The sequence below is a fragment of the Pollachius pollachius genome (assembly GCF_949987615.1).
Source record: "Pollachius pollachius genome assembly, chromosome: 14".
Taxonomy (NCBI): Eukaryota; Metazoa; Chordata; class Actinopteri; order Gadiformes; family Gadidae; genus Pollachius; species Pollachius pollachius.
Window position 1 is genome coordinate 16,086,540 of NC_136947.1, and position 17,500 is coordinate 16,104,039.

The following is a 17,500-nucleotide window of genomic DNA, read 5'->3' on the forward strand; positions in this document are numbered from 1 at the left end:
GGGAGAAGAGAAGGAGGGAGATGAACAGAGATTGGGAGGGAGAGAGACAGATGGACAGACAGAGCACAAGTGCGAGGGGGAAAGTGAGCAATTTGTAGCCAAGCGGCGAACACTTACACTGAATTAATTCAGCTCCTTGCCGTTGCAGTGATTGTTAGATAAATCAATACTTGTTCATTAGCTCAAAGTAGCATAGAAATGAAACATCCGGTGTGTGTGTGTGTGTGTGTGTGTGTGTGTGTGTGTGTGTGTGTGTGTGTGTGTGTGGGCGTGGGGCGGTGCAGTAGCGATAGCAGAGTTTAGGGCGGTAATGGGCCCCCTATGAGTGCCCAGGCACGCTATAGATATCATGGATGTCCTCATAGCCTGCAGCCACAGAAAGAAATAAAGGGCTGCAATGAGCCCTAATGACTGGAATTAAATTAAGTACCTCTACGGTGGAAGGGGGTAGGTCTATGCTTAGTTTCCTGCTGGGTCATGAATCATCTTCACTCCTAATGTCTTTCAGGTTCTTTTTCTTTTTTTACCTCCCCCCCCCCCCCCCCCCCCCCCCCCCCCCCCCCCCCCCTCCATCTGTGCTCCAGCCCTGTGTATCTCCACAGGGCTTGGTCTGGGTCACAGTGGCCCAGAGAGCATAGCAGGGCAGGACTAGGCTTGGGCTGAACCCAGAGGCAAGGCAAACAGGGTTGGGCTGCGGTGTTTTGGCCACGGCAAGCACAGCTCAGCTAAACAGTCTGGGGCCTGTTGTGCAGGGGAGGCAGGATCAGCACCGGTTTAGGCTGTTGACAAGCTTCAAGAGGAGAGGAAGCCAGGTGGAGCGCCTGGAGGAAAAAAAAGTGGCAGGGTGAACGGTCGGACGAGGTCACGTCCGTAACAATCCCACTGGGAACCTTCCTGGGGAAGAAGTAATGGTGGATTTGTAAAAATGACCGAGGCAGAGCGCAGGGTGGACACCCTGACTTCTGTTGGGCTAGGGCCATGTCGTGACCATAGGCCCTTGTCTCCAACGAGATTGCAGCCTATTGGCTGGTAGGCCCCTAACCCTGTCCAACAATGGAAATGACAAGAGACACGCCGTGGTGGAACACAAACACAGAAACAAACAAACCATTAAAAATTATGGCTTTAATCCCACTTAATGCAGCAAATAAGAACAGCAACGCGTGTTTCAATCCAACCAGGCTACTTAAGGGTCACCAGCCGGTAGTTAGTTCTATTACCGAATTCAAAGGGAAGCGGGGGGAAGCAAACAGGTTTAAGAGCATCACCATTACTCTGCACTATCGCCGGGTTTAAAGCACCGCAGAGGGTAGGCCTGTTTATTTTCTAATAACCAGCAGCCATTTGAGCGCTTGCCCCTACAAAACCCCCTGTAGCGGAAACGTGGCTCCCACTCAGAATCACCCTGACCTCACAACCCCCCCCCCCCCCAATCACCACGGGGACCATTAAAAACATACCAAAAATACAAACATAACAAAAAACACCAGCAAATGAATCAAAGGCCAAAACAGCGGTGTGTAATTCCAAGCCGACCGGGCGGTCGTAAACGGCCATATTTCACCGGCCCTCGGCACCTGAAAAGACCCCCTATACACAGGCAGTCGAGCACAGGTGCCCGGCCCCGGGGGGCGCTGCGACCACAGCACGACACCGACACACACGAGGGTGGGGGGGGAGGGGGTCTCATTAGAGGGGACGAGATCCCCCCCCCTCGGGGAACGGGGGCCCGGCGCCCCAGTGCGTTTCATCCCGGCTGAAGTGACACCGCTCGCCAGGTCGCTGAAACCAGAGTCCCGAAGAGCCCCGTTAAAATGTGAGTCTGTGTGTGTGTGTGTGTGTGTGTGTGTGTGTGTGTGTGTGTGTGTGTGTGCGTGTGTGTGTGGAGTAAGTACCATGTTAGCGGCCCCCTGGAGAAGACGGGCCTCCCCTTGGAGTGCAGTCTGTAGTCCAGTCGTAAAGTCACAGGAACTAACCAGGAAACGCACTCAAAGACAAACCTATGCAACGCTGAATCATCCTGACTGGTTTATAGAGTCTTAGTCAAGGATACACACCTTCTCGCCTCTTAATGCCTATCTATTCATAAACGTATCTAGCTAAATATAAAATCCAAATCCTAGGCTCAACTCTACCACCGCAGAACGAGCTCTGCGGTGTCCGTACCAAACACGAAACATAGCTATCCCTTTAAATAGATCCACACCACACCGTCCACCCAACAGTAACACAAGCGTTACTTTAACACACATATGAAAAAGAACGGATCAGATCAGTAGCCTGGGGACGTCAAGGATTGACTTGGAGATGCTCAGGGAAGGATTCCGATTCTCTTTGTGTTTCCGGAGGTGGCTTGCGTGCGATGGGTCTCAGTGCAGTGTCCTTATGTTGCTCTTCTGTGTGGAGCAGCAACGGGGGCTCAGGGGCCGCCGCTAGACTTTGTTTCACTGAACCAGGAGCAGTCTGGTCTGGGTTCAGAGCACTCTGACTCATCGCACCACGGGATGACGGCAGGCGAGAGAGAGAGAGAGAGAGAGAGAGGGAGAGAGGGAGAGAGAGGGAGAGAGGGAGAGAGAGGGAGAGAGAGAGAGGGAGAGAGAGAGAGTGAGAGAGAGGGAGAGGGAGAGAGAGAGGGAGAGAGGGAGAGAGAGAGAGGAAGAGAGAGAGAGAGAGAGAGAGAGAGAGAGGGAGAGAGGGAGAGAGAGGGAGAGAGAGAGAGTGAGAGAGAGAGACTGAAGGCCAGGGAGAAGGTACAGGCGTTGGCTGTAGCGGCAGCCAAGGGGATATGGTATTTTGCTTTCATCAACACCCTTAATGGAGGTCATTTCCACCATAGCGAAGGGAGTTAAATGTCAGGTTTTTCCTCGGCTCCCAGAGACGAGAATGTCTGCTGTTTGAGGACGCTGGGCGACGCTCAAGCTACCATATAGTATAGCACTGAAACTCAGGACCGTTTTGGTTTCGAGTGGTACAAACATAAAAGTGTAAGGGGAAGATGGAAATTGGATGATAGATGTGCTTGTAGTTGACACACAGCTATTCATTTGAGTGTTCATCACGAACACGAGCGGCGCTGTAGCACTGACCCCCTGAGCCGCCAGTTGGAGGATGTCCGAGAGCCACAGAGATAAAGGGAGAGAGACATCTAACCGAGGAGAGAGAGCTGGTTGATGCGAGGCAAGAGGAAGTGAAGCAAAGTAGTCGTGACCCACATCCTGTTTGCGGTACCAATGGTCGCCACCGGTGGCTCTCTGCATTCTCATGTGCTCGCCAGCTGGGCCCCAAGGAGACCCGCGGAGGAGTGCGAGAGACACAGAGACACACAGAGAGACAGAGAGCGAGACGCTGTACAGACAGAGGGGGTGAGAGGGACTGAGAGAGCAGCAGGGAGGGAGACGGAAACAGAACGAGAGATTTTCGAGAATATAGAGGACAACAGAAAAGTTGCTGAGAAGTAGCTGGAGAGAAAGATATATTCAGACGAAGCGACAAGAAAAGAAATGAACAATAGTGGAACGGACTCTTGAAGAACACTTCCTATTACCTATCGGGCGTCAAGGTTGTCTGGAGAGTGCGTGTGTGTGTATGTAAAGAAAAGGTAAAGAGAGAATCTCTGTGTATGTGTGTGCACGCTTAATAAAGAGAGAGAGGGACTGTGTGTGTGTGTGTGTTTGTGTTTGCGTGTGTTTGTGGGAGGGCATGTGTTTGGGGAGTGGGTGGTGTGCATGTGTCATGTCCATGTGTTTCAGTGTGTGTGTGTGTGTGTATATGGTTTATGTGTACACATATGGTCTTTGTGTGCGTGGGTTGTGGCCCCACGGCAGCGGGACCAGCCCACTGTGTGAGGCCGCCTGCCCTCTGGGTGACCTTGTTGACGTCCCCCGCTGTTCGGCCCGTTACACTCCACAAGGCCGGAGCGTCTCCACTGGAACCGCAGCGGCTCCGGAGCGCAACACACACAGCACAAGCCCTCGAGACCGCCGACGCCTGCGTCATGCTCCGGACCTGCTGAGAGGGTGCCCCCCCCCCACCCGGCTCAAACTCGTCGTGAGATGTTTGTTTCCGTTGTTTACTTCAGGGAAATCGGTGAACCTTTCTGTTGATCGGTGAACCGGTGGGCCTGTGTGTAGCTGGGGACTAGTGTGTGTGTGTCTGTGTGACTGTGTGTGTGCGTGTGTGTGAGTGTCTGGGTGTGGGTGTGGGCTGTGTGTTTGAATGTACATGCATCATCATGTCCATGCCCCGTGTGTGTGTGTTTGTGTGTTTTTCAATAGAATGTATGTATGCTTGTGTGTGTGTGTGTGTGTGTATGTGTGTTTGTGTGTGCGTGTGCATGTTAGCCTGCACAAGCCCGCGACAAACACATAGACACACGCAAACACACTGACTCAATCCGGGTTCCCGTTAAGGTTTATTGTCTAGCCGGATAGCAGATGGGCAGATATTTCAGGGCTGATTAAATATTAGCCCGAGTCAGGTCCGCCTCTCAGTACATGTTGACCGACCGCTCCGGTGGAAGGATGCCTAGCTCCTTGCGCCTGAGAACAGCCTGGCCTTTCAGAACAAAGCTTGTGGTTCACAGCACTTCCACATGTCCAACTTTCTTGCTCTTAAACTCAAACGCTGGCTGCCACCTTCCACTCAAGCCCCCTCCCTCCCTCCCTCCCTCCCTCCCTCCCTCCCTCCCTCCCTCCCTCCTCTGCCTGTCCAACCCGTGACTGCTAACCCGACCCCCCTCCACCACTCCGTCTCCCCCTTTGTTCCTAAGTGCATGTCAGAAAGCTGTAATGCTGTGTGTTTTACAGTGTTTACTGGGTTTTGGGAACAGAGGAGGGGAGGAGGAAGAGCCCTGCCAATGACATCACATTTATTAGAAAAGGACTTGTTGAAATGTTTTTTTTTGTAAGGGTTATTTTTGTACACTTTGCAAACTCCCTTTGGTGTGTGTGTGTGTGTGTGTGTGTGTGTGTGTGTGTGTGTGTGTGTGAGCATGTGGTTGTATATGCCTCAGTCATATCCTATGTGTTTGTACTGTGTGTGCATATCTATGTGTGTGTGTGTGTGTGTGTGTGTGTGTGTGTGTGTGTGTGTGCGCGTGCGTGTGTGTGTGTGTATGGGTGTGCGTGTGTGTATCAATGTGTGCGCGTACGTGCGTGTATGCACACGCAGCAGATGATCCAGAGATAAGAAAATAGACAGGCGAGGAGCAAAAGGCATGTCATTATCATAGCAGCACATTCTCACAGTGTTTGAACTGTGTCCACCCGGGCTCACCATGTGATAAGAGGGCCCAGTTCTGGGAAGATATAAAACTCAAGCACCATGTGTTCCCATCACACCCAAACCAATAGGAGGAGACACTGTGCGCCTAGGTCCCGCCCCTTTTCCAAAGCTCTGTCTTGTGGTGTTATAAATGTGACTCCCAGGTGATGTGCGTGTGTGTGTGAGAGAGTTGACTGTCCCGGCTGGCTTAAGAGCATTCCACCTATATCGAAAGTACTGGTGTGTGTGTTTGTGCATGCCTGCTTGAATGTAAATCAGTGTCTGTCTGAGACAGTGTATGAGTTAAAGTTTGTGTGCGTGTGTATCTGTGTGTATACATTTCTTTGCATGCTTGTCTGAATGTGCTTGTGACTGCTTGTGTCTGCTTGTGTATCTTTGTGTGTGTGTGTGCGTGTGCGCGCAAGCACGTGTGTGTGTGTGTGTGTGTGTGTGTGCTTCTCTGCCTTCGTGTGCAGGCATTCCATGGCCTCACACACCTGTCTCCGAGTTCCCTCTGCAGGCCGGTATCTGCGGCTCTGAGCTCCTCCAGCCCCGTGCTTCACCTCGCTATAATCCAGGTGCGCTGCGGCGGGTGCTTTAACATGAGCGGGCGCTTCATTGACTTTAGTACGGGACCGGCCGTCCTTATAGTACGCTCAGGTCTCATCTGCATGCTCAACGAGGAGAGCAGCACGGCCCTCGTTGTCAGGCAGCTGGCCTCTACGACGACGACGACGCTCCCAGGACGCGGCGTGGCACGGCGTACACGCTTCACACTCTGTTCCGCGTCTTTCCTGTAATCCATGTTCTAATTGTCCGTCGCACGACGGAAAGTATGAACACGCAGACGTCGCGAACAGATGACTAAGCACGGGTCTGAACTCCTTATCTGTTTGCGGGGCCCTGAACGGGAGAGTCTTTTTTGTTGCCGAGCGGTAAACAGTGGTTCTCCTGTGTTTGCGGTAGACATCACTGTCACGCGCAGGGCTCGCCTCTGCTGGAAGCAATTTGCATCTCAAACTGTTACTGCCGGAGATTGAAACGATAAGAATCAAACCGTCAAATAAATATTTGCACCGTCGTAAAGAACCCGAGCCAATCACCATTAAGTCAATAATATCCTGTATCTTCGATGCACGCGCGTGTGCGTAGCACGTACGCACACGCACTCGCACTCTCACGCACTCACACGCTCACATACACACACACGCATGCACACACTCACACATAGACACACACACACACACACTCTCTCTCAGACAAACACACAAACACACACACACTCGCAAACAGACTTTGTCTCTCTCACACATACACACACACACGCACACACACACACACACACACACACACACACACACACACACACACACACAAACACACACACACGCACGCACGCACACACACAGACACACACATTTGTGTAGGGCTATCAGATAGTATTGGAATCCATCAGAGTGAGCTTTCATTATGAGCCGCTCCTGTTTGCTGTCATGTGTCTGCAGTCGGGAGTTGCTGGGCTGGGGCGGCACATGGTAATTACACAGGTGGCGCTGCTCCTCTAGGTGAGAGACATGTTGATGACAGATGCGTGCGTAGAGTAGACCAGCACACACACATGGATCACAGATCTCGACACCAGAGTTAATTACACTGCCTGCTAACACTGACGCATACATGCGCCGTGACCTCACATACGCATCCATGAACACACACAGACACACACACACACATAGGTCACACGCACATTCACGCACGCACATCTACGCACACATCCACAAACACATTCACACACACACAGCTACAGATACAGACACACAAACACATATTCACACATACATCTCCACAGACATCCATGCACATGCAAACATGCACATACACACATACACACAAATACTCACACACACACATCCACATCCACAGACACACACACACACACACATTGAAACCCAGTGGGTGGGTCTTCTCCAGGGCGCTCCACAGTTAGAGAAGGTTCCCTACAGGGAGCTTTAGAGGAAGACGGCCAGGAAGGTTTGTGTGACCTTCACACTATTGACAACCCCGTCCTCTCTGTTGGTCCCCACGTTGAAGCAGTCACTAGTCCTTAACAATGGCCCGTCCGACTGCCTGAAGAACCTCCTCAACATCGACAAATGGATGAGGACGATTGTGTTGATAATGATTATGAGGATGATGATAATCACCATAATTAACCTTTCTGTGAACAGCGTCTTTCCAGGAATACACGGATCAGTGTTTATTGAAAATTTCAGAAAACTGTATAAATAATGGTAATGCTAAAACTAATTATCTATATTAATTAGATTTTGTCATAAAAAGTAATCAACCAAGTTTTCTATTGTTGAGATAACAGATCGGCGTTACCTAGATTAAAACCGTTGCGCTAAGAAAGTATTTATTGGGAAGCCTCAGATACAGACTCTCTCTAGTCGTTAAATGCCTCCCAGCGGAACCTTTTAAAGCCCTCACAGTCTCAATTAATTTTACCATGGAAGGGTGCTGCATTTTCTTACCGATCAAACAAAAAGCCTGAGGCCAACACATACAAGGGGTTTCCATAAGATGACATAACTTTGCTGTTGGTGGACAGCTTTCTCTCTGGAGGTCAGCAGAAAATGAAAGCCGAAAGAGATTTAATGCCAGGACGGCCCTGAAAACATCTCTGTGGGATGGAGCGAGGTTGGGAGAGTTCTGGTAGTTCAGACGTTTGGATATCGTCCTTTGTAATTGAAAGTGAATAAGAGGCGAGCTTCTTAAAATCTCTTGGTAAACCAAACTTGAATTGCCTTTTATTTCCCTTGAAAATGATACTTCTTATCATTCTTTAAATTCCTTATCTCCAGGGTTTAAAGTGATTGTGGTCTCTGAACTGTGACTAAGGGATTTACAAAATGAGCAAATTCTCAGCATGTCTTGTTAATTGGTTTAAGTCTAAAGAATTTAGGGAAAAACTGGGATCTTCCCTTACATTGCAAGGCTGTTGTTGGATCTGATCTGAGAAGGGAGGAAATTGGAGACGGCCTTCGTCGATCATTTACTTTTGTAAACACACGCCTGTGGAGGCACACACACCTCTGTCTGTCTGTCTGTCTGTCTGTTGGCCTCTCTGTCTGTCCGTCTGTCTGTCTGTCTGTCTGTCTGTCTGTCTGTCTGTCTGTCTCCTCTCTCCTGCTGAAGGAATGCCAGTAATAGAGGGTTATGTGCTTGTTAGAACCACTCACAAAATGGACATTCAGACAGACACACACACACACACACACACACAAACACACTCAAAACAAACGCACACACACACACACACACACACACGCACGCACGCACGCATGCGCCCGCACACACACTCAAAACAAACGCACATGCACCCACAAGTACATGCAAAACACATACCCACAATTATTCTGTTTTTCCATTTGGTAGTGGCACCTCTCAGCATTCCTCCAGGGCCCTTACAGGGCCAAGTCCGGTTCTTTTTGGCCAGGACACAGGCCCCATGGGTTAGTGCTGGTCACTACTTCAGGGCCACTCTCTGTGGTAGAGAGAGGGAGGGAGAGAGAGGCAGAGAGGGAGACAAACAGCCGCAGCCCCCGCTAGAAAAGTGCTGCAGGGCGCAGTATCTCCAGAGTGAGTCACTCCCCCAGGAAGCCCAACTATGGTCATCAAGCAGGAGGTAGAGGCAATGCTAGGGCACTGGCTCTGTGCACAGAGCACACGTAGTGAGGATGGCCATACAAACCAAAGTTTTCATACAAAAGTGAAAGTGCAGAGAAACGCAATGAATACAGATGAGGTGTGTTCGTGCACTCACATGCCGTACAGACCATTGTGGGATTATTTATGCATTCATAGAGGAAAAATAACGAGAGGAGGGAATTTGCACACAATCGTTTTTTGGCCTTTAAAGCAGCAATGCACTGTAGTATGGCCCTCGCAATATTAGAAATCCAGCTTTTATGTTAACTTATTGTTTTAATTATATTGGATGTAATAGAGTGGATACTAAGGCTGCCCCAGAAACAGCCATCGGTATGACACTTACTCATATTGCTACTCCCATTACCGTCGTTGCATTGTTGTTGGTGGGTTTTATCACACATTTCTGCCATTGGCTTTAATTTTATGCCATTTTATTAGCAGTGGCCCTTGATTTCCCAGTCATGTCTGAATTAGCTTTTTTATGTGAATAAACATAACAGTATTACGTACCAAACGCAACCCCCACGGTGGGTAGACATATCCCAGCCCTGCTACCCATGCCTGCTAACGACCAGTCCGGCTGTACACAGGCCCTCTTCTGTCTAACGTTATGTAACGAGTCCCTGGGTTCTCCCTGTTGACCGAAGCCATAACCCTCCGGCACGTATCAAAACACACAACCCGCCGCCCAGCGGACCAGGTCTGCCCTGGCCGCTGCCAAGCCCCCTCTTAAACCCCCTTCCCCCTTCACTTCGCTCCCATCTGATGGGCGCCGCTCCCGCCAAGCTCCCGCCAAGCGATCCTCCAACGCTCTCCGCCCACCGCCAGGCCCCCAGAAACAGACACTACCTTCATAAACAGAGCCAGACCTTCGACCGCAACGCTCGGAGCCCGGGCGCGTGTGTGCTCTCATAGTTAATAATTGACGGTGAAAGAAACGGGCTGGTTGTTAGTCGAGCGGTGGTTACACCGTTTGTCTCCAAGCCAGCGGTTCTCTTGGAACCCCGATGTCTGCAGGCCTCCTGTAGGTATCCCAGTGAAAGCCTCCCCCCCCCCCGTCTGCTCACTGGGCGTACCCTGCTTTCTCTGTTCGCTTTAAGGACTGAAGTGGTCGTACGTTGTAAGCGTGTTGTTGTGTTTTACCGTGCTTCCTTCTTTTCAGACCGTAGTTTGGTGAGCGATTCTTTGTTGAGGTTGGGTGAAGGTAGAGAGAGGAAGATAGCTTAGAAAGAGAGGGGAGGAGCGAGAGCGAGGGAGATGTGAGGGAAAGTGAAAGAGGGAGGGAGAATTGGGGTTAAGTGAGGTGAGATTTTAACATTTATATTATGGGGTGTTGCGGTGAAGCCCTGGCTCAGCAGCATAACGGTGCGGATCAACCTTATCAAGCCGTCATTTAGATCACAGGCGGGAGAATCTCCTTTGCAACGTTATTTTTTATGATCACAGCCTCTCCTCTGCATGCACAGCCAGAGCACGCACACACACACCCACAGAGACACGCGCACGTGTCTCTCAAATGTGCACATGCGTTTGCCTCAGTCTGCTTTTGATCACCGAATATATCTATCCACTTCATGCTCGCCGCTCATGGTTTGCCACATACATTAAAGGGAAGCACAATTTGATTTGTCAGCAAATACCGCGATTGGTGTCTGTGAGGCTGATATAATCGGTGAGTGGGTGAGGGCGGCTTGTGTGTGTGTGTGTGTGTGTGTGTGTGTGTGTGTGTGTGTGCGTGCGTGCCTGCGTGCGTGCTGCTGTGAGTGACACACAAGCTTGTGCTGCATACACAAGTTATTACGTTGAAGACAGCGAGATTCAATTTGCATTGAATATTGTTAATATACTTTTGATATTATTCATACGTCTACACAGGGGGTCATCTATGCCAAAACCAAATGCCTTCATATGCAATGTATAGACAGTTGATGTAAAGCAGAGGTGGGCAAACTACTTGAAGGAATGCATGGTAGAGGCAGCAGGTCTTTTACGTCCAGAAACAAAAGCTAATTTGAAAACCTAAGTTTATCGCCCAGAACAGTTACTCGCCGCTTCGAACTCATTGACGAAGATTTGGCCAATAGGTTAAGCAAGAAAGCAGAATCTTTTAACTTTTACCTGTAGCCCTGGATCAAGTACTGATGTAAAAGACATTGTGCAACTATGGATATTTGTCCGGGGGATTAATGACAACTTCAAAACCAGGCCCACAGGTCATTATAAAAAACGTAATGTGGCCCTTGAGTCAAAAAGTTGAATCTACCCTGATGTAAAGAAACACCAGGCACACACAAACACACACACACAGTAAACAAACCTGACTTGACCCCGCTTTCCCCTCTCTCCCTCTCTCTCTCTCTCTCTCTCTCTCTCTCTCTCTCTCTCTCTCTCTCTCTCTCTCCATCTCTCTCTCTCTCTTTCTCTATGTCTCTCTCTCTCTATGTCTATCTCTATTTCTCTCTCTCTCTCCCTCTCTCTCTTTCTCTATGTCTCTCTCTCTCTATGTCTATCTCCATTTCTCTCTCTCTCTCTCTGTCTCTCTCTCTCTCTCTCTCTCTCTCTCTCTCTCTCCATCTCTCTCTCTCTCTTTCTCTATGTCTCTCTCTCTCTATGTCTATCTCTATTTCTCTCTCTCTCTCTCTTTCTCTATGTCCTTCTCTCTCTCTCTCTATGTCTATCTCCATTTCTCTCTCTCTCTCACTCTCTCTCTCTCTCTCTCTCTCTCTCTCTCTCTCTCTCTCTCTCTCTCTCTCTCTGTCTCTCTCTCTCTCTCTCTCTACAGTTATACGAGCAAGGTGGTTGGAAACGGTCTGCATGCCCAGCGGCAGAATCCAGAGGTCAAGGTTCGCAGCCCCGACCCCTACCTGGAGGAGGTGAAGAAGAGGCTGGAGCAGTTTAACCAGGTAAGGAAGCAAAGCCTGCAGAGGCGCCCCCCCGGCCCACCCCCCGCCAAGGGTGTGGGAGAGGAAATACTTAAGGTTATATTACCAGTACTTTGAACCGCTTTGAACTAGTGGAACGAGTGACCGCTATTGAAAACGTCCACAAATGTCCATTTTTTTCCCTGTGTCGACCATGACGTTCATCTTGGCTCGCGGTTTGGCCTGCGCGTGCATGCGTGTGTGTCTCGGTCCACTGTGAATAAACAATGCAATATCATCAACTGTTGCATCCTTGTCGCGATAAGGGTGTAATAAGCCATTGCACGATGAAGGCTTGCAGAGCAGTAATTAGGTAATAAAAAAGGGACGTGGAGCTGTGTGTGCGTGTGTTCGTGTGTGTAGAGCAAATGGAAAGATGAGAGGCGGGAGCAAAAGGTCAGCAGTGATTGACAGGGAGGCAGAGATGACACAAGCAGCTTCAAAGTCACACTGTTTGTCATGTAGATGGGGTCCGGGGGGCTGAAAAGGGCCCGGAAAGAAAGAGGCCATTTCAAATGGTCCCTAGGGGCCATTTGAGGAGACAGACGGAGCCCAGATTTAGTTTCCCTCCACCCGCCTGCCCTTTTGTTGCCCTGGAAACAATGGCGTGCAGATAGTGCAGACGCCATCGCTGTCTTTCTATCCTTCTATCCATTTTTTTACCCCCTCACCCTTTCTGTCTTCACCTCTATTCATCCTCCCATTGATTGTTGACACTATCCTGCTCCAATTCTCATCTCTTCCCAAACTAACTCTCACTCACCGTCACTGTTGTTGTGCTGGTTGTTCTACTTCAAACATCTCTGTTTGGTTTTTGGTCCCATTTCCTCTCTCTCTTCCTAACTCTCCCTCTCCACAACCTGTGTTGTGGAGAATGCACTTCTCAATCCCCTTTACCTACCTCCCCCCCTCCCCCGCTCTCTCTCTCTCTCCCTCTCTCTCTCCCTCTCTCTCTCTCCCTCTCTCTCTCTCTCTCTCTCTCTCTCTCTCTCTCTCTCTCTCTCTCTCTCTCTCTCTCTCTCTCTCTCTCCCTCCCTTTTCTCCAACCTTGTCTCTCATTGTTAACTTCAGTGTAAACTCCTTGTGTCAGGTGATCACCCCTTACCGTACCTTTTAATGCCCCATCCCATCACGAACGCCAAGGGGCCCTCGTTGTCACGGCAACTGACTTGAGTGGACGTGCGCTTGACATTTTTCAGAATTGAAAGAATAATAAATAAATAAGAGAAAAATTCACTTTGATTTCCGAGCGAATCGCAGCGTGGTCTTGCCGGGGCTTTTGTGTGTCGGTGATAGATAAGAGCGTCATGCGGCATCATCCAGAAAAGCTGTTTGATCTACCAGCCCTGACTGAGATGCTCCGGGCGTTATTTGAAGAACATATGCATTGGGTATTCGCTCTCAGATACAATTTACTGTGAATGACAGGTGCAATGAACATCGACACACTGCTCAACTTCACACAGGCGGCAGTTTATTCAGTTCACGAGGCATCTGCGTGTCTACGCAGTAATGTTGTATCTTTCTTTATATGGAACCCATGGAAAGGTGGAATATTGTGTATAGCGGGGACTTGATTTATTAGCATTATAAAGCTCACAGAAAATGTGTAAACATAGGGAGGGAAATTCAGTGGCACTTTCCAAAACGAGGGAAATTACTATGCTATCGTAAGTGCGATGAGCTCCCCCTTACTGACCTATCATCTACTATATAAGGACAATGACAGTTCCACGCCTATATCCTGCTGAGCCTTTAACTCTGACTTTTCAACTTCATTTTTGAGTACAGGTTCAATCCTTCAGTTTGTGGTGCTATGCTATTCACAAACACACACACACATACATCCAAACATACACACACACACACACACGCACACACACAGAAGTACAAATGGGTCCCACACACAAACACAGACACGCACACAAATGTGCACATGGGTCACACACACATACACACATACACACACACACAAAAACTCCTAACCATGGGTCACACACACACACACACACACACACACACACACACACACATGCACACACACACACGTACACATGGGTCACAGAAACACACACACACACACACACTTATTCATGGGTCACACAGCTAACCACAGACACATAAATTAGAAAAGCAAACCTATAAATATTCCCTGCTCCATCTTTATTAAACTCCATGATATGAATCAGCGGACTGCAGGGTCTCTTTTGTGTCCTCTCCAGATATCTACGCTCACGCGGCCAGTAAATGTTGCTAATGTGGACAATAAATGTTGCAAAGCAGATTTTTGATCCGCTGCCACCGGCCCCAGATGTTTCTGGGAGGGGACGCTGTTTTACAATGGTCTATCTGTTTCTGTTTTGCAAGCCCCTTTGCACCAGATCATTTGTCAGTTTGTCATTTGTGCGAGTCGCTAAAAGCGTCTCATCAGTGGAAAGTTGACTCCGGGACGGAATATAAAGGGAGGCAATTAGCTGTTTATATCTCTTTCCCTTCGTCGCTCACTCCCTAACTCACAGCGATGTGTTCCTCCGGGTTGGTGTGTGACCAAATACACCAAACCATGTTATGTATAAGGTTGTAGCACCGCTTCTTACTCACACACCCATGCTACGTAACATGCTACGTATCCACTCACTTCACGTGAATCAGGTTGTATTGCTGCATGATTAAAGAGTAACACACATCATTTTCTTGCGCATTAGATGAGGGATATGGAGGGACAGGCGAACGGAGCAACTACCTTCTGTCTGCCCGCTAGCCCTCGATTCTCTGATTCTGTGTGTTTCCCAAGGGAACACAAAAGACTGCAACCAGACGACCACAAAATGGCCTCCATCGTAACAGTTAATGTGGGAATCATTGACTTGCACCCTAAACTTTTATTTGACATGTTTCATGACAGCCGATGAACTCGGAATACAAATTACTGCGAGGGTAATGTCAAAAAAATCGAAAAGGGTAACCGATAGAACATGTACATTAAATTACTGCATGGCAGTATCCTGCTAAACCACGGTTTCCCTTTCCCCCTGGGCGGAGAGTCCTTGGCAGCAGCAGTACAGTGGTGGGTTACGTGAGGACTGTATTAGACAGTGGGGGCTCATTTAGGCTGGGCCACGTCTGCAGACATGTCAGACAGGATTTGGACCTTGGTGGAGGCCTGGGCTAGAGCTGGCAGCCAATCACAGGGAGGGGACAGATTCTTTCCACTTGATGAAGACGACTGTACTTCTCCTTTGCCTCTGCTCCTGCTGCTGCTGCCGTGGCAACCGACCGCACGGCAACAAGCCGGCGAGGACGCTGCTCTTTGTTAACTGTTGCTTTAAAGCCTGGGAACCCGAATAGGGTTGGGGGGGGCGGGGGTTTGAATGGTCATTTCAGGAACAATGACCTACCAGGGGAAGGCATTTGACCGTTTTATTGTATTTTATTTGGTAAGGCTGACCCAAAGGTTGTTATTTTTTAATGGACATATAATTGGGATGACATCCTTTCAACCTTTTCAAACCGTTTTGACCCAGCCCACCCTGGACCCCTCCGTCACCAGTGGTTTCCTGCTGCAGGGCGGGTGGGGTCGGCCCGACCCCTCCTTCCACTTGTTTGCGTTCAACTAGATCCGTTTCGTGGAAGGAGGTGCATGTCAAGATGGTTCTGAAAGTGGCTGACTCATAGAAACGATTGGAGCACGTTTGTGTGGAGCGCGTTCCGACCACAGACTGCACAAACGTGGGCTTAAACACATGCTCTCTGAATGGAGAGACCTTAAGGATGCTCCTGACTGCGGTGGTTATGTAGATGGGTGGTGGTGATAAGAGGGCTCTCATTACCCTGCCCCTGTTTGAAGTGTGAATGACTACATTATGTTGCTTATTCACTATTTAGCCATTGAGCTGAGGCCTTTATCTGAAGTGGTTTATCTGACGCTTGGCAGGAATCTTTGCGTAAGGATGTCACCAGGTTCGGCTGTGCACATCAGGGGGTTCTCACCCAATACCTTCTTAAAGGGAATAAAACACCATATTTCATATGCTGGCTTCGCACAGACCAAACGGATGGTTGGTGACCAAATCGAAGTGATGCCTTGGCCTTATATAGCCGCCATGTGTGCAGGGTACTCAGCCAGACTAGTCGCACTATAACCCCCATAAACCGCTGCTGCCTGCAATAGGAAGTTGTCTCACCTCACATCGATCACACCATTAAGATCAAACAGCCTCACATCGCAGAGGCTATGTTGTACCTTATCCAAGTGGATGTAATCAAAAGCATTTTCTCCGCCTATGCAAACACAGTGAGTCCAATGTAGTTTTAGGACTATCAAGGCCTTAACCACGAGGAGATTCTGGCTTCCCCCCAACAGCAAAGTTGCAGCTAACCCCCTTAGAGGCTTAATATGGCTGTCCCCTTGTCAGCTGTTAAACGCAGCACCTCATATGGAAGAGCAGTGGCCGGCCTTACAGTCTTAGGGCCCTATCTTGCGTCCAGCGCAATTGACTTTCTACACTGACGCATGTATCGTTGCTAGTTTGCAACTGGCGCAGAGCATTCTTTTCCCTCCACCGCCACGCGTCGGTAAATTAGGGAATGATCTTGCGCCAAAAGGGGCGGTTCGACGAAAGGTGGAGGCGTGTTCTGGCGCAAACGTTCACTGGTGCTATTTTGCAGTTTCAGAAAACAATTCCGCCACAAACCAGGAAATACCTGGTTTAAAGTCAGTGGCGCGTTGTTCAGATGCTACTTTAAGGGCACATGCATAATGTTGCTTTTGCACCTCGCGCATACACTTTGCTTCTCTCATCTACCTAGCCACACCTTCTTTAAATTATTTGGGAAAGAACAGCTGACACAGCGGCAATAAGTTGTACTTTTAAATCAATGCATCTGCAAACACAGTAGGTACAGCAAACACATATTTTTTTGACGCAGACAACGTGTACAAGTCCATAACTTTTAGGATTGATGAGTATTTGATCATGAGAAAACATTGTTTTACCGCGAGTGAGTGTTAAAAAGAATGAATGAATGCGGGCGCGCGTGTATGTATGTGTAAAAGAATTAATGAATGCGGGCGCGCGTGTGTGCGTCCATCTGTTTAAACACACGCAAACTAAACACGTAACACATAATACAGACCATGGCAATGTATATTAACTGGGGGACACATGCATATCAGGAACACAAGTCGATAACAATAATGCATACAATAGGCCTACTGGTAAGAAACTATGTTTGTTAATGTATTGCATATGTCATTAAATAGAAACACAGTTACCGCATATCATATGTGTGTTAAGTTTTCTTTACCGAAATGTATTTGAGTACTCTGTATTTCAGAAATACTGAGAATTTCTGAAGTTGTGGAAGAAAACGCTATTCCATGTGTTAATCATGCCATATTATTTGGCCATAAACTGAGCCATTTGAAGTTTGAAATTCATGTGGTCATGCATCTTTTTCATCGGAGACTGCAAACGCGCTGTCAAAATATCAACTCGTCAGATTCAAATGCGCTTATGGCTCCTAAAGGGGATGGGAGCTGGCACTCTCATGGTTATATTGCCCAAACCACACCTACGGGTAATTAGGCTACTTCAGACCAA

General features: G+C 48.8%; 1 protein-coding gene across 1 annotated transcript in view; it reads left to right on the forward strand.

Moving 5' to 3' along the window:
• Positions 1-17,500, forward strand: part of LOC307085762 (glypican-5-like) — a gene marked incomplete at its 3' end in the record, with an annotated part of 115,214 nt that overhangs the window by 57,998 nt on the left and 39,716 nt on the right. The window contains exon 7 of the mRNA XM_079750623.1: positions 11,759-11,879. Within this exon, the coding sequence (XP_079606749.1) occupies positions 11,759-11,879 (121 nt within the window). The remainder of the gene's footprint in view (positions 1-11,758; positions 11,880-17,500) is intronic.